The 25,688-nt window shown below is 42.6% G+C and overlaps 1 protein-coding gene across 7 annotated transcripts in view; it reads left to right on the top strand.

Annotated features, from left to right (window-relative positions):
* LOC139381150 (discs, large homolog 5a (Drosophila)) overlaps positions 1-19,794 on the top strand; it is a 61,537-nt gene extending 41,743 nt beyond the window's left edge. For 2 of the 7 annotated variants that reach the window (XM_071124498.1, XM_071124496.1), the window contains exons 19-35: positions 266-419; positions 1,576-1,712; positions 1,876-1,965; positions 2,643-2,811; positions 4,130-4,207; positions 4,993-5,155; positions 5,481-5,614; positions 5,921-6,085; positions 6,220-6,406; positions 7,890-8,038; positions 12,264-12,434; positions 12,517-12,710; positions 12,854-12,997; positions 13,817-13,944; positions 14,338-14,447; positions 17,046-17,155; positions 17,357-19,794. In XM_071124498.1, coding sequence (XP_070980599.1) covers positions 266-419; positions 1,576-1,712; positions 1,876-1,965; positions 2,643-2,811; positions 4,130-4,207; positions 4,993-5,155; positions 5,481-5,614; positions 5,921-6,085; positions 6,220-6,406; positions 7,890-8,038; positions 12,264-12,434; positions 12,517-12,710; positions 12,854-12,997; positions 13,817-13,944; positions 14,338-14,447; positions 17,046-17,155; positions 17,357-17,460 — 2,387 coding nt within the window. In that variant the 3' untranslated portion in view covers positions 17,461-19,794. Of the gene's footprint in view, positions 1-265; positions 420-1,575; positions 1,713-1,875; positions 1,966-2,642; positions 2,812-4,129; positions 4,208-4,992; positions 5,156-5,480; positions 5,615-5,920; positions 6,086-6,219; positions 6,407-7,889; positions 8,039-12,263; positions 12,435-12,516; positions 12,711-12,853; positions 12,998-13,816; positions 13,945-14,337; positions 14,448-16,165; positions 16,310-17,045; positions 17,156-17,356 lie in introns of all 7 variants that reach the window. The other 5 variants (XR_011628526.1, XM_071124500.1, XM_071124499.1 and 2 more) reach the window with 5 other exon arrangements.
* Positions 19,795-25,688: the final 5,894 nt, after the last annotated feature.

The following is a 25,688-nucleotide window of genomic DNA, read 5'->3' as shown; positions in this document are numbered from 1 at the left end:
CCCTAACACGGATGATGCTGAGACAATTGTGATCCGCCCTATGGGACTCCCGATCACGGCCGGTTGTGACACTGCCCGGGATCGAACTCTGGTCTGTAGTGACGCCTTTAACACTGCGATGCAGTGCCTTAGACCGCTGCACCACTCAGGAGGACCCATAACACATTCCTATCTGGAGCCTCTCTAGCCAGTGTGTGTTCCTCCTATTTAACCGGTGTGGTGGTTGTTGTTGTTCTCTAATCAGTGTTTGTGTGTGTTCTATCAGACTCGGCCCATCGTGGCCTGGCCCCGTGTCCAGCGGTGACCGCAGTGATGAGGAACCCAGTCTACACAGTCCGCAGCCACAGAGTCCACACCAACAACTGTCCCTCTGTCTCCTCCCAGATCTGCCAACACCAGCACAACAACCAACACCCCAGGTAATTACCCCAGACAGAATAACTACCCCGACAGAATAACTACCCCGAAAAGTGGAGCCCAGTCATTCCTCAAGGGGGCAAATTATTGTTTAGTCTAAATTATTGGCTTGAAAATATGACATTGCTTAAGTAGGCAAATATTTAGTAGGAAACAACTTGGTCATCATTATGATGAAGGCAATTTTTCTTTATGGCAATGTTGCCTTCAGTTAGGTTAGTTGGTTAAAAATACCTTGCAATGCTAACGTTAGCTAGCTGAAATCCGGTTCTCTCCCCTCAATCTTAGCTAGCTAGCTAATGTTATACTACATCTAAAGTCAATCTGACAACATTACAATGATGACAAGTTTATCCTATGTCGTGGAAATTTCCTCTATTTACCAAATCATGGGAGCAAACCACACACACAAGTCAGAGTTAGTTATCAAAGTCCATCTTTAATTATATGAGCTCTATCACAACCCTGTGACTCTCAGATCGATTCAGTGTCTAACCATTAATTCTCTGAGAGCCCCTTCCACATTTCAAATGAGGTCCTTTATAGTAAAGACACGCACACAGGATAAGACAGCATAGACATAATAAATCGTTCAGCTTTGTCTCCTTACTCAAACCCCAGAACCATAAACCAACCCTCCATATCAACAGGCATATATCAAATTGTCATTTAGATACAACCAATTCTAAATACAACCAATCCTGGACAAGCTCACGGAGAGGAGAATGATTCCAGACACTGCCATCTCCGATGGGAAAACTAGGGAGTGAACTGGCACACACACAGTGGAGCAAAAGATATGTTTACACATGATGATACTTTGACCTCTCCCCTCTCTGCGGCCCATGCAACTTAGTCTTGACATAGAACAGATAACTGCAACCTCGCCACAGTATTATACAAAAATAACATTCTTGATGAGAAGTAACTTACACACATTTGATGAATATAAAACATCTTACCTATGTTACCAACAAATTCTGAATTTTCCACGACACCTACTAAATAGTTGCCTCCTTTGGAGATGTCGTGCTGTTTGAGAATGCATTGAGTAGCAGATTCAGTCGTGTACCAGTCCCTAAGATGACTTTCATAAAAAGGCGTTAGTGGCGCTATGTTCAACCCATGAATTATGTAGGAAGAGTGTGTGTGTGTCAGTCCGCAGCACCAGGGGCGTCTGAGCCTGGACCTGAGCCAAAAGCGTCCAGCAGCAGACTACTCCGAGTCCTCGTCACGCAGCAGCCGCACCTCCCATGGTACCAACTCACTACCCTCCAGTGCTCGCCTGGGCCTTGGTCAGTCACCCATGCACGCACGCCACATACACGCGCTCATATTATACATGCTTGCGCACACACAAAAAATACTTATTATACCCATGCCACACACACTAATTGTATTATATACGCGCGCGCGCACACACACACACACTGATGGACTTTTCCTCTATTGCATCAGATTCTTCCAGTAACGTCCAGTACCGGAACGAGAGGATTAAGATCCCCTCCACTCCCCGCTACCCTCGATCTATGCTGGGCTCTGACAGAGGTACGTGCATGGATGGATTGATGCATAATTGAACAAACAAATTAGTTTAGTGGGTGGATAGACAAATTAATGAATTAACAAATGAGTGGATGGATGAATGAACACGTATTAAGATGCCTATTCCCTGAATACTGTACCTCTCAACCAATATTACCTGACTCTGGTCCCAAGGGGACTTTAGAATGCTCATTTTCCACTCAACTAAAGAATATTATTCCAAATCAAACAGCTGACTACACTTGTTTTTTCTCTGAGATGTGATACCCCTGTTAGCAGGTCATTTAAAGGTGCTGTTCTGTAATCTACTGCTGAAAAAGTTGGACACAGGGAAACACTAATCTACTGTTGAAAAAACACCAAACACAGGGAAACACTTTAACCATATAGATTTTGTGTCCTGGGCCATTAAAGCTGGGTGTTAATATGCTTGTGTCAGGATATTTACAACCTGGTTACCTGTCTGAGAAATGACACTGTAACTATGGACCAATTCTTTCCCTTTCTCACTCTCGCTTTCGCTCTACTACCATGTTTTAACTGTTGTGAGTACTTTAATTGTTTTTACTATGGTTGTAAGAATGACAAACAAATTTTCCCTTGGGAATTAATAAAGTACGATCTCATCTTAATATCTCATTTAAAGTCTCTTATCCTCTCTCCCCGCCACCCCTCTCCAGGCTCCCTGTCACATTCAGAGTGCAGCAGTCCCAGCCTCATCACTCCCCCCCAATCACCTCTGAACCTGGAGACTTCCTCCTTCGCCAGCAGCCAATCACAGAGCTCCATATCCACCCTGCCCAGAATCTCCGTCAGCCCTGTGCCAATTGGAGAGCGGAGGAAAGACCGGTAGGATGGGAAAGATGACAAACGTGAGATAGGGCTGGACAGTCTAAAACATGGTGTGGAATGGAGTATCCCCAGCAGTTTTATTTATTTGCTCTTTTCCACTACTAGCAATCCTCATTCAATTGGTCAAATAATCACCAAGCTCTTTGTTAGCTGGCTGTATCACAACTGGCCGTGATTGGGAGTCCCATAGGGCGACACAGAATTGGCCCAGCGTCTTCTGGGTAGACCGTCATTGTAAATAAGAATTTGTTCTTAACTGACTTGCCTCGTTAAATAAAGGTTCAATTAAAGCTAACTCAGGTGGACTAGTACTAGAATATATTAAATAACACTGGTCTAAAGGAGTACAGGTAGGAAGTGTGTGATGCGTAGATTATATATCAGCTATAATGCTCTTGGTATATGCAGCATTAAGGTCAGTTGAGTGTTGCTGTCGTTTCTCCTTGTAGCCTGGTCCCAGATCTGTTTGTGCTTTAGCCAACTCCTCTGACCATGCCAGTGGAATGATCAAATTTGTCACATGCGCCGAATACAACTGGTGTAGACTTTACCATCAAATGCATGCTTACGAGCCCTTCCCAACTATGCAAAGTTTAAAAATAAAATAGTAAAAATAGTAAAATAAAATACATAAGAATGGAGCTATATACAGGGAGTACCAGTACCAGATCAGTGTGGAGCTATATACAGGGAGTACCAGTACCAGATCAGTGTGGAGCTATATACAGGGAGTACCAGTACCAGATCAATGTGGAGCTATATACAGGGAGCACCAGTACCAGATCAGCGTGGAGCTATATACAGGGAGTACCAGCACCAGATCAATGTGGAGCTATATACAGGGAGCACCTGTACCAGATCAATGTGGAGCTATATAGAGGGAGCACCAGTACCAGATCAATGTGGAGCTATATACAGGGAGTACCAGATCAATGTGCAGAGGTACCAGATATTTGAAGTAGATATGTACATGAAGGCAGGATAAAGTGACTAGTCATCATGATTTATGATGATAAGAATTAAATAAAGAAAAGAGTAGTAGCAGTAGCACATGGGTGTAAAAGTGTGTGTGATGTGTACGTATGCATGTTTGTGTGTTAGAAGGGTTTGCTAAACACATGCAGAAGGAACCAGGCTATTTTCCTTCTGTAATATTTCGTTTCTTCTTCTCACACCAGACCTGTTTGGCCTCTGCATTTCCGTCTGTTTTCTTTTACTGTCTGTCCTTCCTGTCCACTTCGTGTCTGTTTTTTCTCTCGTCCATCTCCTCTCTCGTTTCTTCTCTTCCATCTGCCGTGTGTGTAAATGTCTCCAGGTCTCTGCACCGTAACAGGTCTTTTCTGAGGATCCCTTTGGCTGCTAGGCCGAGGTTCTCCTCTCTCAGGAGCCTCAGGTTTGTTGACTGACTGACTGATGGTCTTACTGTTACCTTGCTTGAGTGTTGGATAGAAATACTGAAATTAAGATGTAGACACAGGCCCACTTCAGAAACAACTCCTTGCCCCCCCCCCCCCCCGTCTTGTAATTAGGAGCCAGGAGTTGTTTCCAGGCAGAGCCCATAGAGACTTGGAATGTGTAGAGCATGTGCTGTGTGGTATTTCTCACCCCTGAACAGCAGCTAGGCCTACATCCCACTTCTCTGTTGAACAGGTCAGTGCACGCCAGGTTTACATTAGCCTGCGTTTCATGGAAAAGATCCAGAAAACATCTCAACTATTCCTCTTGAACCGGAGAAGATAGATAGACGTGTGCTGCGTCTCAATTGTCACTGACGGTTTTGTGTTTGTATGGTTGGAATTGTTGAAATGATGTGGCCAGTTTCATGTGTGAAGTCCTCACTGAGGCTGCATGATACTGAATGTCCGTGCCCTTTTGCAGATGGGATGGCATTCTGAGTGTGTTTGGGCCCAATGCTAGTCACCAGGCTGAATGTGACGATAACTCTGTCCACCTCACAACCTCTGGATCTTTTACTTGTCTTCTCCTTGTAGCACACAGTCTCTCTGTTATTTCTATCTGTTGGTTTTTCATGTGATATGTAATATGTCTCTGTCTTGTGAAAATCAATATGAGAGTTTCATAGCACCCTAATCCCTATGTAGTGCACAACTTTTGGCAATACCCTCATAGGGGAGATGAGATGCAGCTCTGAAGTTTCTCATCCCTCCCTCCCGTCAGGCCGTACCTGGAGGAACCTCGTAATGTGATCGTTCACAAAGGGGCGGAGCCTCTGGGCATTTCTATCGTCAGCGGCGAGAACGGCGGTATCTTCGTCTCCAAGGTAACCGGAGGCAGCATCGCCCATCAGGCCGGGCTGGAGTACGGCGACCAACTCCTCGAGGTAACTTTCCTGTTTCATTGCTCCTTCCTGCCAGGGTTAAGGGTCATATCCGTTTCAGCTCAAGAGGAAATTATAAATGTGACGATGTGCAAGCGACTGCGCTGGCTGCAGTCAACATCTAGACTACACATACTCCAGTTCCCCCTCATGGAATAAAACATTACATTTAGCATTTTTGTCATTTAGCAGTTGTTCTTATCTAGAGTTACCTAGTCAGCCGTTCATGCCTGAGAATGACAATTGAGAAGTGCTATTTATTTTCAGTGAGGTTTATTTCAATAACATCTTACCTTTTCTTTCCTCTGTTTCATCTCCCCTCCTCCAGTATAATGGTATTAACTTGCGTAATGCCACAGAGCAGCAAGCCAGGCTGATAATTGGTCAGCAGTGTGACACCATCACCATCATGGCTCAGTACAACCCCCACATGTACCAGCTGGGAAACCACTCACGCTCCAGGTCATACACACACACACAGCTGGAAAACCATTCAAAATCCACATTTAAAAAAAAATATATAATCTTCCCAGAGGTTAGTTTTTTAAATGAAAGGTAATCAAAGACCAAATGTTATTCATAGTTCAAAAGTGGTGTAAAGTTGACCTCCGACCATGCCATTTATTATGTAAATCCCAAAGTAATCATCTGGAGAAATATACAGGCATCATTTGGCACCTCTATCCAATTTAAATAGATGGCACCAATCTCTCCCATTCATTTGACTGAGGTATTAAGGTTTTTGTTTCTCTCTCTTTGCGTGTGTAGTTCTCGTCTGGAGCCGGTGAGCAGCCAGTCAACTCCCCATGGCAGTGGAGCCACCACCCCTGACAACCACTCTACTATAGACACTCTGAGTGAACAAGACGAAGGAACACTCACCCCCTCCTCCAAACAGACCACCCCTACAACTAGTCCTCATAGTTTCATCAGGTAACAAACACACCTCTGACTGCTCCAGCCTCTCTAACCTAATGTGTGTTTGTACTGCAAGGGTTGGATACAGCAGCAGACACATTTCCGTTTCGTAAGGATTAGTAAAGTTTTCTTCTTCCCTCCCCATCCAGGATGTTGTCAGAGGGTAGTCGTAAGGTGTGTGAACCACGGGTGGTGACGGTGCGCAGAGCCCAGGGGGCAGAACTGGGGCTGGGGCTATGTGGAGGGAACCTCCGCGGGGTCTATGTAGAGAGTCTGGAAGAGGACAGCCCTGCTAGGGGAACAGAGGGTCTGCAGCCTGGGGACCTCATACTGGAGGTAGGTTTTTACATAAACCAGCATGTGTGCAGATTTGATTTGAGACACTAGGGATGGTGTTTTGAAAAAATGGCGCTATTCGAATAGTATTTATTTTTGTTGGATATCCGGATATTAAAAAAATACGTACTTGAGCACTGCTGCGCGGGGGAGAGGCTGGCTCTATTGCTTCAGCGGCCTGCAGAGTTTATATGGGGCGGTGTGTGTTGCGAGCAGACAGAGGGAGAGAGTGAGACACAAAGGACATTTTGCTACAGCCAAGACTAGCTAAAGCAGTCACTTGAAGCATTCACTATGTTATTTTATAACAGTGCCTGTCTTGACTGGAGTAGCCTATAGAAGCTAGCTACATACTTTTTTTGCATTTTCACTAACCCAAACCCTTTTCCTAACCATAACCTCAGTCTCCTAATCTGCTACGAAAAAGTAACTTTAGTATCAAAGTGGCAAGAAAATAGTTTTTCTCCAACTATAGCTAGGTAGGCTAATTAAGGCCATATGCTACACTTTCTCCCCAACCCAATTCAAATAAAACAGCCTACCGGTTTCTCTTTATAGCCTACTCTTCATTACCCTAACTTTTAATTCTGTTATTTTATTCCATATTGCATTGCATTAGTGAACGCTCACTCAACTTGCAAAGCATTGAGCCTCTGATTGGCCAACATTAACAACAAGCTACTCACGTGAAGGTTGCCGTTCTTTATTTATGGGGCGAAAGGTGCACGTCATAAAAACAACTTTGAACAGTTTGTTTCATTAAATGAAAGATTTGAAATGTCATGGTATATCCTTGTATGTAACAATATCACATGGATATCTTCATTTAATTTAGATAAAGCCTTTTGTGTTAAAATCAGTTTAAATGTTCAGATATTTTGAATAATCCTGCACATCCTTCACACACACACACACACACACACACACACACACACACACACACACACACACACACACACACACAGATTGTATAATAACTTTTTTCTAAGTGAACAGTTTGCACCCTGCAGTATCTTTTCCATAGCTCATTACCATTCCTCCTGCCTGTCTTTGTTCCTTCATCGATTGCCCCCCTCTTTCTCTATCATGACATACTGTGGTCGATCTAACTCATACTATCCCATTCCTGGCATGCTCCCTCCCTGTCCCTATAAGCTCTGTTCTCCAAACAGACCTAGAGCTTTTTCATCAGGACAGAACACGCAGTAAAGCTTTCACCTTTCATCCCCCTGGCAATTCTCATCTTCTGTCATCATCCTCCTCCCCCCCAGAATGAATCAATAGACGGACACTTCATACAGCCAAGGGATTTCCCTCCTCCTTTCCTCTTCTCTCTCTCTCTTGTGCACGCCCACACTCTTGATCTCCCTCTTTTCGTTATAATTTGTTACGGTTGAAATTTGAATGTTTGTTTTCATTTGTTTGTGTAATGTATGGTGTTGACCCAGTAAAGGCCATTTTAAATTCAAATTCTCTCTCTCAGTGTGGGTCAGTAAACATGAAGAACAAGACAGTGGAGGAGGTGTATGTAGAGATGCTGAAGCCAGCCGAGACGGTCACACTCAAAGTCCAACAACGACAGGACGACTTCAACATTGTCAAAGACACACCGGGGGACGGCTTCTATATCAGGTACACACACATATCCTGTCCCCAAAGTGCCTGTTTTTCATGATACCCTCAATGCGATCTGTACCTCATGCACCTCCACTTCTATGCCTTCAGAAAGTATTCTGTGGGGCGGCATGTAGCCTAGTGGTTAGAGCGTTGGACTAGTAACCGAAAGGTTGCAAGATCGAATCCCCGAACTGACAAGGTAAAAATCTGTCATTCTGCCCCTGAACAAAGCAGTTAACCCACTGTTCCTAGGCCGTCATTGAAAATAAGAATTTGTTCTAAACTGATTTGCCTAGTTAAATAAAGGTGTGTGTGTATATGTATATGTATGTATGTATGTATGTATGTATGTATGTATGTATGTATGTATGTATGTATGTATGTATGTGTATATATATATATATATTTATATATATAAATAAGAATTTGTTCTAAACTGATTTGCCTAGTTAAATAAAGGTGTGTGTGTATATGTGTATGTATGTATGTATGTATGTATGTATGTATGTATGTGTATATATATATATATATATACACATACATACATACATACATACATACATACATACATACATACATACATACATATACACACACACCTTTATTTAACTAGGCAAATCAGTTTAGAACAAATTCTTATTTTCAATGACGGCCTAGGAACAGTGGGTTAACTGCTTTTATATATATATAATTTAAAAAAAACATTCACACCCCCTTTTCCACATTTTGGATTTCATTGAAATGTGTTGTCACCAAACTACAAAAAATAGTATATTTTTCCATTTTTTTTTTTGTGATGAACAATTTAACACCGTATCTTGATTAGATGAATATTCAACCCCCTGAGTCAATACATGTTCGAATCACCTTTGGCAGTGATTATCAGTCAATGTAGTCTTGGTAAGCAAATCCAGTGTATATTTGGCCTTTTGTTTTAGGTTATTGTCATGCTGAAAGGTGAATTTGTCTCCCAGTGGCTGAACCAAGTTTTCCTCAAGGATTTAGCCTGTGCTTAGATCTGTTCAGTTTATTTTTATCCAAAAAAACTCCCTAGTCCTTGCCGATGACAAGCATACCCACAACATGATGCAGCCACCACCATGCTTGAAATATGATGAGGGTGGTACTCTGATGTGTTGAATTTGCCCCAAACATAACGCTTTGTATTCAGGACAAAGAGTTCATTTCTAAGCAATTTTTTAAGCAATATATTTAGTGCCTGATTGCAAACAGGATGCATGTTTTGGAATATTGTCTTTTACAGGCTTCCTTTTCACACTGTCATTTATGTTAGTATTTTGGCATAACTACAATGTTGTTGATCCATCCTCAGTTATCTCCTATCACTGCCATTAAGCTCTAACTTGTTTTAAAATTAACACTGAGCTCATGGTGTACTCCCTGAGCGGTTTCCTTCCTCTCCGGCAACTGAGTTAGGAAGGACGCCTGTATTTTTGTGGTGACTGTGTAATTAACAAGTTAACCACGCTGAAAGGAATATTCTCTCAGCTTTTTTTTTATTTATTATTTTTACACATCTACCAATAGGTGCTTTGAAATGTGCTTGAAATTCACTGCTTGACTGAGGACCTTGTCGATAATTGTATATGTGGGTACAGAGATGGGGTAGTCATTTAAAAATCATGGTATACACTATTATTGCACACGTGCAACTTGTGAATTGTTGAGCACATAAAAGGGGTTGAATGCTTATTGACTCAAGATATTCAGCTTTACATTTTTTTATGAATTTGTTAGAAATGTTAAGTTCCACAATCTCAATTTAATCCATTTGAAATTCAGGCTGTAACACAACAAAATGTGGACAAAGTTGAGGGGTGTGAATACTTTCTGAGCACATACAGTGCATTCTTTACAGCCTGAATTTTAAATGGATTCAATTGAAATAATACCCCATAATGACAAAGCGAAAACATGATCTAAAAAAAAAAATGTAATACATAAAAAAGGTAGTTTTTGTATTTAAGTATTTAGACCTTTTGCTATGAGACTTGAAATTGATCTCAGGTGCATCTTGTTTCCATTGATCATTCTTGAGATGTTTCTACGACTTGATTGGAGTCCACCTTTTAGTAAATCAATTGATTGGACATGATTTGGAAAGACACACATGTCTATATCAGGTCCCACTGTTGATAGTGCATGTCAGAGCAAAAACCAAGCCATGAGGTCGAAGGAATTCTCTGTATAGTGCCAAGACAGGATTGTGTCGAGGCACAGATCTGGGGAAAGGTACCATAACATTTCTGAAGCATTGAAGGTCCCCAAGAACACAGTGGCCTCCATCATTCTTAAGTGGAAGAAGTTTGGAACCACCAACACTCTTCCTAGAGCTGGGCCACCCGGCCAAACTGAGCAATCGGGAAGTTAACCAAGAACCCTCTGTTCTCTGTGGAGATGGGAGAATGTTCCAGAAGGACAACCATCTCTGTAGCACTTCACCAATCAGGACTTTATAGTAGAGTGGCCAGACGGAAGCCACTCCTCAGTAAAAGACATATGACAGCCCACTTGGAGTTTGCCAAAAGGACTCTCAGACCATGAGAAACCAGATTATCTGGTCTGATGAAACTAAGGTTGAACTTTTTGGCCTGAATGACAAGCGTCACATCTAGAGGAAACCTTGCACAATCCCTACGGTGAAGCATAGTTGTGGCAGCAGCATCATGCTATCATGTTTTTCAGCGGCAGGGACTGGGAGACAGGATCGAGGGAAAGATGAATGGAGCAAAGTACAGAAAGATCCTTGATGACAACCAGTGGTGTAAAGTACTTAAGTAAAAATACTATAAAGTACTACTTAAGTAGTTTTTTGGGGTATCTGTACTTACTATGTATATTTTTGACTACTTTTACTTCACTACATGCCTAAAGAAAATTGTATTTTTACTCCATACATTTTCCATGACACCCAAAAGTACTCGTTACATTTTGAATGCTTAGAAGGACAGAAAATGATTCAATTCACAAGCTTATCAAGAGAACATCCCTGGTCATCCCTACTGCCTCTGATCTGGCGGACTCACTAAACACATGCTTTGTTTGTAAATTATGTCTAAATTGTGCCATCTGGTTTGCTTACTATCAGTATTTTTTTATTTGTACTTTTACTTGGATACTTCAGTATTTTTTAGCAATTACGTTTACTCAAGTAGGATTTTACTGGGTGATTTTCTATTAAGTTATCTTTACTTGACAATTGAGGTCCTGCTCCAGAGCACTCAGGACCTCAGACTGGGGCGAAGGTTCACCTTCCAATAGGACAATGACCCTAAGCACAGGCAAGACGATGCAGGAGAAACTCCCCAAATACAGGCGTGCCAAGCTTGTCACGTCATACCCAAGAAAACTCGAGGTTGTAATTGCTGCTTATGGTGCTTCAACAAAGTACTGAGTAAAGGGTCTGAATACTTATGTAAATGGGTTAATTCAGATTTTAATTTTCAATACATTTGCAGAATTGTTAATCTGTTTTTGCTTTGTCAATATGGTGTATTGTGTGTAGATTGATAAGGGAAAGATGCACTTTCTCTTCATCTAAAGCAATTAGGTCCCACATCCAGGAGGACCATCCCATCCACCATCTAACTCCCTAGAGATACTATCTATCATATATTCAGCAGGGTTGGTTTACCTGCGGACAGACTGGGGAGACTAAATGCCTAGACTACAAGACTAAATGCCCTTGTAGCAAGTGTCTGCGTGAGCGCATGTCTGTCACTTTGCATCTATGTAGGCTCAAGACAGACTGAGACAGACCATACAGTAAATAAAGGCTGTGAATGAAGAGGGGGAAGTCTGTTGGTAAGTGCAGCTGTTTGTTGTTAGAAGTCTGTAGAAAGCTGAGAGGTTGTGTCCCAAATGGCACCTTATTCCCTATACAGTACCCATTTTCTTTTTTTTTATAAACCAGACCTCATTGGGATCTGGTCAAAGGTAGTGCACTATATAAGGAATATGGTGCCATTTGGGACTTAGTCGGAGTTTCTGCATGGCAGCCGCAGTCACTAGTCATACAGGCTGGGTCGTGATGTCATTGGCACTAACTCTGCACACAGCCCCACAGATATACTTCGAAAGAGTTATGGGGCTCCAACCATACTGGGTGCAGGGTTGCACACACGGACACTGAACACGCATGCGCGCACACACACTAACCCTCTCTTCCTTTCTCTCCCTCCATTCTTTCTTCCTACCCTCCTTACCTCCATCTCTCCAGAGCACTTTATGAGCGGACAGTGGAGGCAGAGCTGGACCTTAGTTTTAAGAAGGATGACATCCTGTATGTGGATGATACTCTACCAAAGGGCAGCTTTGGCACCTGGATGGCCTGGCAGCTGGATGAGAATGCACAGCAGATCCAGAGAGGACAGATACCCAGCAAATACATGTGAGACGCATGCAGACGCATACACACACACACACACACACGCGTCATGGCTCTTGTGTAATTATATTGTGTGTCTGTGTAGGATGGACCAGGAGTTGTACCGTAGACACAGTATGACAGAGCTGAAAGACGACAAGGACAGTAAGAGCCTCTCTGCCGCCGCCAGGCGATCCTTCTTCAGGAGGAAGCACAAACACAAACGCAGCGGCTCCAAAGATGGCAAGGAACTGGTGGCTCTGGACGCCATTAGCACAGACTCTATACCATTCCTAGAGGGTGAGGGGACACACACACCTTTACATGGATAGAGAATTGGGCTGGAGTGTAACTACCTACAGGCTAGGTGCAACTAATTTGATTTTGGTATTGGGCATTTGTGTGTGTTTGACCATGGTAATGTGTGTCTCACTCCCTCTCAGACTGTGTGAGCATGGCGTACCAGCGGGTCCAGAAGGTAGAGTGTGTGTCTCCCAGGCCGGTTCTGATCCTCGGTCCTCTCTCAGACCCCGTCAAGGACATGCTGGTCAAAGAGTCCCCCGGGAAGTTTTGCAGATGTGTCCTGGGTGAGTAAAGTACAACAGTTCTAATAATACATTACAACAGCGTACACAAGTATCTACAAAATAGGCCTACCCCAACTTGCTGACTGAGCTCAAGTCCTAGAGATTATGTTCCAAATGGCACCCTATTCCCTATATAGTGCACTACTTTTGACCGGGCCCTGGGGATAGGCTGCCATTTCTGACAGACATTGTCTTGCTTGGACTCCAAAAGCCACCCTTTGTCTTAAAATAATTAGAAAATAAGAAAATGTAATCATTTAGCAGATGCTCTTATCCAGAGGAACTTAGTTAGTGTATTCATCTTAAGATAGCTGGGTGGGAAAACCACATTTCTTAGTCATAGTAAGTACATTTTTCCTCAAAGTAGCTATCAGCAAAGTCAATTCAAGTGCGAGTGTTAGTTTACGAAAATCTTTTTTGTACCATGGTCTTGTAGTGGATGGGCGCTTCGACTGGGCCAATTGTGCGCCGCCCTATGATACTCCCGGTCACGGCCAGTTGTGACAGCCTGGGATCTAACCCGGGTTTATAGTGACACCTCAAGCTTTGCGCTGCAGTGCCTGAGACCACTACACCGTTAGGGAGGCTCTCTGTATTCCATTTTCAATAAATGTGCAAACATTTCTATAAATATGTTTTCACTTTGTCATTATGGAGTAGTGTGTGTGTGTGTGTATAGACATTTTTGCAATGGAAATGAGAATTTCTTATTGGAGAAGTTGAGGTAGTCCCTCCCTGTTTCAGTCTGTTTTCTGCTGTTTGGTGCCTAATGAATATGATCCTGGTGTTCTGTGGTTCTGACGTGTGTGGTTTCCTCAGAGGTGATGAAGGCGTCCCAGCAGGCTATAGAGCGTGGCGTCAAAGACTGCCTCTTCATCGACTACAAACGCAGGAGTGGCCATTTTGACGTGACCACCGTGGCCTCCATCAAGGAGATAACAGAGAAGGTACAGCGTCAGGGCTGGTCTAGGATAAGTTTGACCTTTTTTAAGATAATAGTGAATAAGATTATATGAACTGGGGGACCTGATCCTAGATAAACATTCCTTCTTCGTTACATCCTCTTCTCTTTTGTCAGATACAAGTGTTCCCCTTTGATATTTCAGAATTTGTGAAAGGTGGGTCAATTTATAAATGTAGCATTTTAAAGATGTGGTCAATTAATAGCAGATTTTATGCCACCTCAAAAGAATTCCTTGGGTTTTTGGATTATCACAATTAACAACGTTCTGTGGTACCGGAAGTGAAGTCTCTTTCGTGTGATCCATTCTGAATGTAGTATGATCATGTTGCTTGTTGTACCTTAAACAGAACTGATCTAAGATGTCCTCCTCTCCCAGGACTGTCACTGTCTGCTAGACATCGCACCCCATGCCATTGAGAGGCTGCACAGCGTCCACATTTACCCAATCGTCATCTTCATCCGCTACAAAAACTCCAAGCAGATAAAGTAAGAAGCCAGCCAAACCCATCATCTTCAAAGACCTTTAGTGTTAAAACATTCTAGATCTTTTAAATGTGATCTTTAGTGTGTTTTCTCCATTTCTACTTGGTGGTTGAGTTCACAGAAAGCTTTTGTGTGTGGGATGTTCCCATGGGTCAGTAACTCATTGGAGAAATGAATGGGATGTAAGGGTGTTTAGTTTTAAATAGTGCTACAGTATAATAGCGTTATAATCCCCAGGCTCCTTTTCTTCTCGACAACCCCCCCCCCCCCCCCCACACACACACACACACACAGAAATCTCCTGGCTGTATCTCAATGTTCTTTGATAACTTACTCTACTTCTTGACCGGTCAGTAATGAAGAGATTGGATAGATATCCTCTATACCATGGTACCATTAATCACTCAGCACTAATAGGCTTGTCCCAGTAGTGAGTTGAGTTGTAGTGCCATGTTTTGGGGACTTAGAGAGATCAGTCTATTATTTAGAAAATATATATACAAATATTGTATAGATCAATAAATACAAAGGCTATGAAAATAGGGGTACTTTTTTATTATTATTAGTATTTGTACATATACTGTATAGTATGTGGCCCTAAGTTTTATCATTACAAAGATACAGTTGAAGTCGGAATTTAGCCAGATACCTTTAAACTCAGTTTTTCACAATTCCTGACATTTGATCCTAGTAGAAAGTCCCTGTCTTAGGTCAGTTAGGATCCCCACTTTATTTTAAGAATGTGAAATGTCAGAATAATAGTAGTGATTTATTTCAGCTTTTATTTCTTTCATCACATTCCCTCACTGGGTCAGAAGTTTACATACTCAATTAGTGTTTGGTAGTATTGCCTTTAAAATGTTTAACTTGGGTCAAATGTTACAGGTAGCCTTCCAAAAGCTTCCCACAATAAGTTGGGTGAATTTTGGCCCATTCCTCCTGACAGAGCTGGTGTAACTGAGTCAGGTTTGTATGCTCACACATGCTTTTTCCGTTCTGCCCACAACTTTTCTATAGGATGAGGTCAGGGCTTTGTGATGGCCGCTCCAATATCTTGACTTTGTTGTCCTTAAGCCATTTTGCCACAACTTTGGAAGTATGCTTGGGGTCATTGTCCATTTGGAAGACTCATTTGCGACCAAGCTTTAGCTTCCTGACTGATGTCTTGAGATGTTGCTTCAATACATCCACATACTTTTCCTCCTCATGATGCCATCTATTTTGTGAAGTGCACCAATCCCTCCTAGAGCAAAGCACCCCCACAACATGATGCAGCCAACCCCGTGCTTCACGGTTGGGATGGTGTTCTTCGGCTTGCAAGTTTTTCCTCCAAACATAACCATGGTCATTATGGCCAAACAGTTCTATTTTTGTTTCATCAGACCTGACATTTCTCCAAAAAGTACGAGCTTTGTCCCCATGTGCAGTTGCAAACCGTAGTCTTGCTTTTTTGTGGAGGTTTTGGAACAGTGGCTTCTTCCTTGCTGAGTGGCCTTTCAGGTTATGTCGATATAGGACTTGTTTTACTGTGGATGTAGATACTTTTCTACCTGTTTCCTCCAGCATCTTCACAAGGTCCTTTGCTATTGTTCTGGGATTGACTTGCACTTTTCACACCAAAGTACGTTCATTTCTAGGAGACAGAACGCGTCTCCTTCCTGAGCGGTATGACGGCTGTGTGGTTCCATGGTGTTTATACTTGCGTACTATTGTTTGTACAGATGAACGTGGTACCTTCAGGCATTTGGAAATTGCTCCCAAGGATGAACCAGACTTGTGGAGGTCTACAATTTTTTTGTCTGAGGTCTTGGCTGATTTATTTTTATTTCCCCATGATGTCAAGCAAAGAAGCACTGAGTTTGAAGGTAGGCCTTGAAATACATCCACAGGTACACCTCCAATTGACTAAAAGGATGTCAATTAGCCTATAAAAACTTCTAAATCCATGAAATCATTTTCTGGAATTTTCCCAAGCTGCTTAAAGGCACAGTCAACTTAGTGTATGTAGACTTCTGACCCATTGGAATTGTGATACAATGAATTATAAGTGAAATATTCTGTCTGTAAACAATTGTTGGAAAAATGACTTGTCATGCACAAAGTAGATGTCCTAACCGACTTGCTAAAACTATAGTTTAACAAGAAATTTGTGCAGTGTTTGAAAATCGAGTTTTAAAGACTCCAACCTAAGTGTATGTAAACTTACGACTTCAACTGTATATAAGGACCTTGAGCATTCTCCAGTGGCAAACTATTATCAGGGGAATGGTCTATATTAAAGAACATTGTTAGCTAATCACACCCTATTAGTATGTCAAACATCTGAAGATTCCATTGATCATTTATCTAAATAAAAAAAGTGGCATTGGTCTTACTTAAATGATTGGAAATGATACTGTGAGCTAAATTAATCATCGTAACACTTTAGTAAATAATTTAAATGGCTAATTACCACAAATGTCATGCCCAGAGGCTGTGTTTTAATACTCTAAACAGGCTTCCTTTCCTCTTGTACTCTGCCAACTTCTGGGAGAAGAGGTTTGTCTGTGTGTTAGTAGCGAGCCTGTGTCCTAATACTTTGTGCTGGTTTCCTCTCCTCAGGGAACAGAAGGATCCAGTGTATCTGCGGGACAAGGTCTCTCAAAAACATTCCAAGGAGCAGTTTGAGGTCGCACAGAAGATTGAGCAGGAGTATAGCAAATTCTTTACAGGTTGGCATATTGCACTGTACTGTGTTGTCTGTCTGTGTGTTTGCCTTTGGTTATGCCCGTGTGTGTATGTGGGTAGATGAGTGTCTGCATATGTGGCTGTGTGGCATCTTCCCTGATGAAGACAGCTTAAGTGTGCAGCTTTTCTTTTTATGTGTGGCATCTTCCTACCTTATTAACCGTTTGTCTGCTGTATCTTTACAGGTATTGTCCAGGGCGGCACTCTTCCCTACATTTGCACTCAGATCATGACAATAGTTGATCAGGAACAGAGTAAGGTCCTGTGGACTCCCCTTGGCTGCTCCTAGGGGGTGGAGGCCACCACTGCACCCTGCGTCACTGCGCCTCATCTCCACTCACAACAAACACTAAAAAACCTTCCACACTATACCAATAGGTACACTACAGTGAGCTATTACACATGTAAACTAGTGATATTTTTGTTATATAGTTTTATTATGATGTTGATTCGTACCTCTTATTTTTCTGTGTATTCTGGAGCAGGTTGGTAGCACTGACAGTTGATGTTAAAGTTAATTCGGTCTTCCTTAAGGGTTTTATGGTTGTGTTTTTGTAATGTTGCGTTGTATGCATCTGTTTACAGTTTTTTTTTAAACGAGTCTTGAGTATTGGTGTTAAATGTTCTGCTTGAATGTGCATTACACCCCCCCCAGATGAAGTAAAGAACCCTGACCCAGAATCGGCCCCAAACAAACCTGTGTACCAAATGACATCAACCTGTTTTACACACCACGTTCAATGACTGACAACTAATAATGTGGAAGAATAATGTCTGCGTGTGTGTATGAGAGTTTGTGTGTACGAGTGATAGTTATATTATTGATGAACGAATGACTTTGTTGGTTGGATTGAAACATGGATTTTGATGTTTTGAAGTTGACGCCATAGAAACTAAACCTGCAGAACAGATATAAAGCTCTCCAAGCGACATTTCTTATCTGTAAAAAAAGAAAATGTAATCCGAAAGTCGATTTTTGGATCGGTCAATCAATTCTGGCTTCAGACCAAACTTCTATGTGCACCATGTGTGCAACAGTGTATCAATCAATTCAATTGTGTTTCTATAAGAAAGAAAAAGCCATGAAAATCAGACATGGCAGTAGCGAATGGTGTCTGTTCTACTCGTTATGTTTCTATGGTCACTGTATGTGAGTGGACAGTTTACAGGCCTATCAGAAGTGCCTTCTGTCGTAGACTTGGTCCAAAAACAGACCCCCAGCCCTTACCCATTCAGATCTAATGGAACAGGATAAGTAGAAGCAATATGGAGGTAGAACCTCCCCACTGCCCATTGGAAGGCTAGGTGGAGCCATCACCATGTTGTTTACACCTATCTGGTACCTTCAGATCTGTAAACACCATAGTGTTAACACTAAATCTGCAAACACCATAGTGTTATCACTATAGATCCACTTACAATGTTAAGTGTTAACACTAAAGATCTACAAATAAACACTATAGAGCGTAAACGCTATAGATCTGCAATGCTCGGGCTTGTTTTGGGGCGGGGCAGTACAGAGCATATGACAATGGTAAGGTTGTGAGGGCGACCACCTCAGAATGCACTCCAGTGCTAGACAGACCACTGTGTCTCTATCACATGCTATCTCTTGGTCACATATTTAAAGACGCTATAGAATATAACAAATATATGTGTGTAGGAGTATACATACAAACTCACAGGCACTTGAGTACCTGTATGTACAGTATGCAGATGCATCTGAGATCTTATATTAGATGTATTTTGACTAGGTCTCAGGCCTAGGGAAGTTCAAACAGTTAAGTCATGTCTTAGCAGGTATTAGCATGTTTTTTTAACGGTTTTATTTTCGTCTTGTTTTGTGGTTTGTTGTCAAGTCACTTTTTAAATGTACTCACAAACCAGAAAGACACCATGGAGCAAATGTGCAGGGGAAAATCTTTCTTAAAGAAAATACTTTTTTTCTCTTCCTTAAATCCGTTGAAATGTTAGGTTTTTCATTATTTAATTTCTTTATTTTTTTTATCCAAGAGGCACAAAAATATTGCTATTGTCCCTCATTCTTCTGTCATCCTTGAACCCCATTCTCCTGTATCCTAATGTGCCAAAATCCAGTACGTCAGTTTTATCTTTTTACTTCTGTTTTGCACTTGTTATTCTGTGGACCTTAAAACAAATAGCTGTTTCCCAGTAGACTTTATAAATAGGTACTATATTATCATTTTTACTGTAACTAATTCACATTTTAAATGTATCGCGTCAGTTCCTTACATTTCATTGATGGCCTTTTTATTCTTTAACCTTGATTAGAAAACTGACAGATTGCTCCTCCTTAGTTGCATTCTCGATGAAAAAGGGATTTCTTGCACAGTTTATCAAATGAAAATCGGACATGAAGTTTGACTATTGGGCTATATGATTAGGCATAGTAAGTAAAATTGTAATGTAACCCATTTTCTGAGTAGATTGAGATGGTTTAAAATTAGAAGAGGAATGCCACGTAACATGGTTTTATTTTTAGGAGGAACGACTAGCTGCCAGGTACTATTCTGATTGCGGTTTTCTTTATTAAAAATAATGATTTGTATCAAATGTTGAGACATTAACATGAGAATAAAAGTCTTTTTCTTTATCACGACGACATGGCTTCTGTGCCAGACTCTTTAGTGGGGATTCACACTTGGCGACAATGGTGAGACTATCAGCAACCAGTCATTTTCAATAGAAGAAGACATGAGACACAGCGACTTAACGTTTGGCAACTAGAGCTAGAAACCAATGTTCAACATTTCACAAATTTATAAAGATTTCAGCAATGTGACTGCACAACAGTCAATTAGGAGACCCCAGCTCTTGCAAGCAAGCTTTGATATTGGCTAACAACCAAACTGCCATCATGCATACTGTTTGAAGGATACACCCACCAGGGGAGATCTCCCTGACTTGATCGCTGATTATCTCGGCAAGTCTGAGTCCCCAGTTATTCGTCTCTTTCACTCTCTCCCTGTCCTTGAATGAGTTAGTTAGCAACCTTTTTTCATTCAGTGCTAGGAAAATTAGAATTTAGACTGTTTAAAGGTCCAATGCAGCTGTTTTTATCTCAATATAAAATATTTTCTTGGTAACAGTGAAGTACCATACTGTGATTGTTTTCAATTAAAAAATAAACCAAAATGGCTTCTTAGCTAAGAGCAATTGCTCAAGCTAGAATTTCAGGAGTTGTCTGAGTGGGGAGGGGAAAACTGAAAATTAGCTGTTTGAAAGTCATTCTTATTGGTCTAATTTACTGCCTGGTGATGACACCATGCAGGCCAAAAGGTCTGATGAAACCAAGATTGAACTCTTTGGCCTGAATGCCAAGTGTCACGTCTGGAGGAAACCTGGCACCATCCCTACGGTGAAGCATGGTGGTGGTAGCATCATGCTGTGGGGATGTTTTTCAGGGACTGGTAGACTTTTTTTCACAAAAGGGATTTATTACAGACCGACTTAATCAGCTTCTTGATATACCACACTTGTCAGGTGGATGGATTATCTTAAAGGAGAAATGCTCACTGACAAGGATGTAACATATCATAAAAATGTATGGGTGAGGTAAAGGAGGTAGGGTAACATTTTACAACTACAGGGTTGAGACATGACTTTAAGGAGGAAGAATGACAAAGTTCCCGATGTGTATTCTGTACCACCTTGTCTTCCAAGTCTCCTCCTGTCTTGCCTGTTTTAGAAAAGGTTAGGCTGCTTATGCCTGCCTTCTGTGGTGTCTGTTTCAAGACAGCTGCTGACAGCTCATCTTAACTTGAGAAAACTCACGTCTTACGGCCAGTGATCTTTGTTGTTGTCAGCCCTGGCCCAAGCCGCAGCCTTTCTCAGCTTAACATTCCCTCCAACCACGTTGCCATGGTGAGAGGTAATGTATATTTGTATTTTCATCTTTCTATCCGGTTAAGTTTTCAGCACCCCATGATTGAGGTCTTCCATCATGATGGTTGCATCCAAAATGGCACCCGATTCCCTTTATAGTGCACTACTTTTGACCAGGGCCCATAAGGCTCTCTCCAAAAGTAGTGCACTTTATAGGAAATAGGGTGCCATTTGGGGACGTAACTGATGACTTCCAGTCCCACCCTTTCGAAATGGCCTGTAGGATTATCACCTGGCTGATGGTGAACCCTTCATCTCTTCACTGGTCCACACTGGGTCATATTCATTAGGCACTAAACGGAAGATGACACAAACAGGACCAGCTGAACTTGTCCAATAACAAAAGATTGTTATTGTTTTCTGTTGCAAAATGTGCAAAATGCCCAAATTAATATGTCCCAGGGCTAAGCCGGGTGGCTCTACCCTTCCTCATCTCTCTGGGCCCTACAGGAACTGACTCCTCAGCTGGCACCTTGCCACGACAGCTGGCCAGCCGTGACATACACATGCTTTCCTGGTACATGATCAGTCCAGGATCCTATGGCCTGTCCACTAATAAACACACTGAACACTACGGACAATTTACTATTTAGGGACAGGAGTTTTCCCTAAGCAAGTGACTGGGCTATGAAAAACTCTGGGCCCTCTAGTCATACAGCGCCTGTAGTCTGATAATTAGTAGACCATTTATCATATGTTATGGACACTGCATTGGATCCTGTTAAATATTATTGCCTACAGATGATTTGTGTAGATATGATATTACCCACTAGCTACATTAGATCTCAATAAAAATTGCTTAAAGAATGACACTGGAATCCATTATATGATGATGGTTCCAAATCAAATGTATTTATATAGCCCTTCGTACATCAGCTGATATCTCAAAGTGCTGTACAGAAACCCAGCCTAAAACCCCAAACAGCAAGCAATGCAGGTGTAGAAGCACGGTGGATAGGAAAAACTCAGGAAGAAACCTAGAGAGGAACCAGGCTATGTGGGGTGGCGAGTCCTCTTTTGGCTGTGCTGGGTGGAGATTATAACAGAACATGGCCAAGATGTTCATAAATGGCCAGCATGGTCGAATAATAATAAGGCAGAACAGTTGAAACTGGAGCAGCAGCACGGTCAGGTGGACTGGGGACAGCAAGGAGTCATCATGTCAGGTAGTCCTGGGGCATGGTCCTAGGGCTCAGGTCAGTTGAAACTGGAGCAGCAGCACGGCCAGGTGGATTGGGGACAGCAAGGAGTCATCATGTCAGGTAGTCCTGGGGCATGGTCCTAGGGCTCAGGTCCTCCGAGAGAGAGAAAGAAAGAGAGGAGAGAATTAGAGAACGCACACTTAGATTCACACAGGACACCGAATAGGACAGGAGAAGTACTCCAGATATAACAAACTGACCCTAGCCCCCCGACACATAAACTACTGCAGCATAAATACTGGAGGCTGAAACAGGAGGGGTCAGGAGACACTGTGGCCCCAACCGAGGACACCCCCGGACAGGGCCAAACAGGAAGGATATAACCCCACCCACTTTGCCAAAGCACAGCCCCCACACCACTAGAGGGATATCTTCAACCACCAACTTACCATCCTGAGACAAGGCTGAGTATAGCCCACAAAGACCTCCGCCACGGCACAACCCGGGGGGGCGCCAACCCAGACAGGATGACCACATCAGTGAATCAACCCACTCAGGTGACGCACCCCCTCCAGGGACGGCATGAGAGAGCCCCAGTAAGCCAGTGACTCAGCCCCTGTAATAGGGTTAGAGGCAGAGAATCCCAGTGGAAAGAGGGGAACCGGCCAGGCAGAGACAGCAAGGGCGGTTCGTTGCTCCAGAGCCTTTCCGCTCACCTTCACACTCCTGGGCCAGACTACACTCAATCATATGACCCACTGAAGAGATGAGTCTTCAGTAAAGACTTAAAGGTTGAGACCGAGTTTGCGTCTCTGACATGGGTAGGCAGACCGTTCCATAAAAATGGAGCTCTATAGGAGAAAGCCCTGCCTCCAGCTGTTTGCTTAGAAATTCTAGGGACAATGAGGAGGCCTGCGTCTTGTGACCGTAGCGTACGTGTAGGTATGTACGGCAGGACCAAATCAGAGATAGGTAGGAGCAAGCCCATGTAATGCTTTGTAGGTTAGCAGTAAAACCTTGAAATCAGCCCTTGCTTTGACAGGAAGCCAGTGTAGAGAGGCTAGCACTGGAGTAATATGATCAAATTTTTGGGTTCTAGTCAGGATTCTAGCAGCCGTATTTAGCACTAACTGAAGTTTATTTAGTGCTTTATCCGGGTAGTCGGAAAGTAGAGCATTGCAGTAGTCTAACCTAGAAGTGACAAAAGCATGGATTAATTTTTCTGCATCATTTTTGGACAGAAAGTTTCTGATTTTTGCAATGTTACGTAGATGGAAAAAAGCTGTCCTTGAAATGGTCTTGATATGTTTTTCAAAAGAGAGATCAGGGTCCAGAGTAATGCCGAGGTCCTTCACAGTTTTATTTGAGACGACTGTACAACCATTAAGATTAATTGTCAGATTCAACAGAAGATCTCTTTGTTTCTTGGGACCTAGAACAAGCATCTCTGTTTTGTCTGAGTTTAAAAGTAGAAAGTTTGCAGCCATCCACTTCCTTATGTCTGAAACACATGCTTCTTATGAGAAATGTTTTTAGTTTTTAGGGGTGCAACTGCATCTAGGGTATTGCGCAAGGTTAAATTGGTTCTTCAGTTAGGTGGTTAACTGATTTTTGTCCTCTGGCGTCCTTGGGTAGACAGAGGGAATCTGGAAGGACATCAAGGAATCTTTGTGTTGTCTGTGAATTTATAGCACGACTTTTGATGTTCCTTGGTTGGGGTCTGAGCAGATTATTTGTTGCAATTGCAAACGTAATAAAATGGTGGTCCGATAGTCCAGGATTATGAGGAAAAACATTAAGATCCACAACATTTATTCCATGGGACAAAACTAGGTCCAGCGTATGACTGTGACAGTGAGTGGGTCCAGAGACATGTTGGACAAAACCCACTGAGTCGATGATGGCTCCGAAAGCCTTTTGGAGTGGGTCTGTGGACATTTCCATGTGAATATTAAAGTCACCAAAGATTAGAATATTATCTGCTATGACTACAAGGTCCGATAGGAATTCAGGGAACTCAGTGAGGAACGCTGTATATGGCCCAGGAGGCCTGTAAACAGTAGCTATAAAAAGTGATTGAGTAGGCTGCATAGATTTCATGACTAGAAGCTCAAAAGACGAAAACTGCATTATTTTTTTTTGTAAATTGAAATTTGCTATCGTAAATGTTAGCAATACCTCCGCCTTTGCGGGATGCACGGGGGATATGGTCACTAGTGTAGCCAGGAGGTGAGGCCTCATTTAACACAGTAAATTCATCAGGCTTAAGCCATGTTTCAGTCAGGCCAATCACATCAAGATTATGATCAGTGATTAGTTCATTGACTATAATTGCCTTTGAAGTAAGGGATCTAACATTAAGTAGCCCTATTTTGAGATGTGAGGTATCATGATCTCTTTCAATAATGACAGGAATGGAGGTGGTCTTTATCCTAGTGAGATTGCTAAGGCGAACACCGCCATGTTTAGTTTTGCCCAACCTAGGTCGAGGCACAGACACGGTCTCAATGGTGATAGCTGAGCTGACTACACTGACTGTGCTAGTGGCAGACTCCACTATGCTGGCAGGCTGGCTAACAGCCTGCTGCCTGGCCTGCACCCTATTTCATTGTGGAGCTAGAGGAGTTAGAGCCCTGTCTATGTTGGTAGATAAAATGAGAGCACCCCTCCAGCTAGGTTGGAGTCCGTCACTCCTCAGCAGGTCAGGCTTGGTCCTGTTTGTGGGTGAGTCCCAGAAAGAGGGCCAATTATCTACAAATTCTATCATTTGGGAGGGGCAGAAAACAGTTTTCAACCAGCGATTGAGTTGTGAGACTGCTGTAGAGCTTATCACTCCCCCTAACTGGGAGGGGGCCAGAGACAATTACTCGATGCCGACACATCTTTCTAGCTGATTTACACGCAGAAGCTATGTTGCGCTTGGTGATCTCTGACTGTTTCATCCTAACATCGTTGGTGCCGACGTGGATAACAATATCTCTATACTCTTTACACTCGCCAGTTTTAGCTTGAGCCAGCACCATCTTCAGATTAGCCTTAACGTCAGTAGCCCTGCCCCCCGGTAAACAGTATATGATCGCTGGATGATTCGTTTTAAGTCTAATACTGCGGGTAATGGAGTCGCCAATGACTAGAGTTTTCAATTTGTCAGAGCTAATGGTGGGAAGCTTCGGCGTCTCCGACCCCGTAACGGGAGGAGTAGAGACCAGAGAAGACTCGGCCTCTGACTCCGACCCGCTGCTTAATGGCGAAAACTGGTTGAAAGTTTCTGTCGGCTGAATGAGCGACACGGGTTGAGCGTTCCTACAGCATTTCCTAACAGAAACCGTGAGAAAGTTGTCCGGCTGCAGGAACTGTGCCAGGGGATTTATACTACTATCCATATTATCTAGTAGATTACCCATGAATGGCTTACATGGGCCTTTGGCTACTTGGAACCTTTTTTTGACACCACACTCCAAAAAGCAAG

The sequence above is a fragment of the Oncorhynchus clarkii genome, chromosome 23 (genome assembly GCF_045791955.1).
Source record: "Oncorhynchus clarkii lewisi isolate Uvic-CL-2024 chromosome 23, UVic_Ocla_1.0, whole genome shotgun sequence".
NCBI lineage: Eukaryota > Metazoa > Chordata > Actinopteri > Salmoniformes > Salmonidae > Oncorhynchus > Oncorhynchus clarkii.
This window is presented reverse-complemented; position numbering and strand designations above follow the sequence as displayed.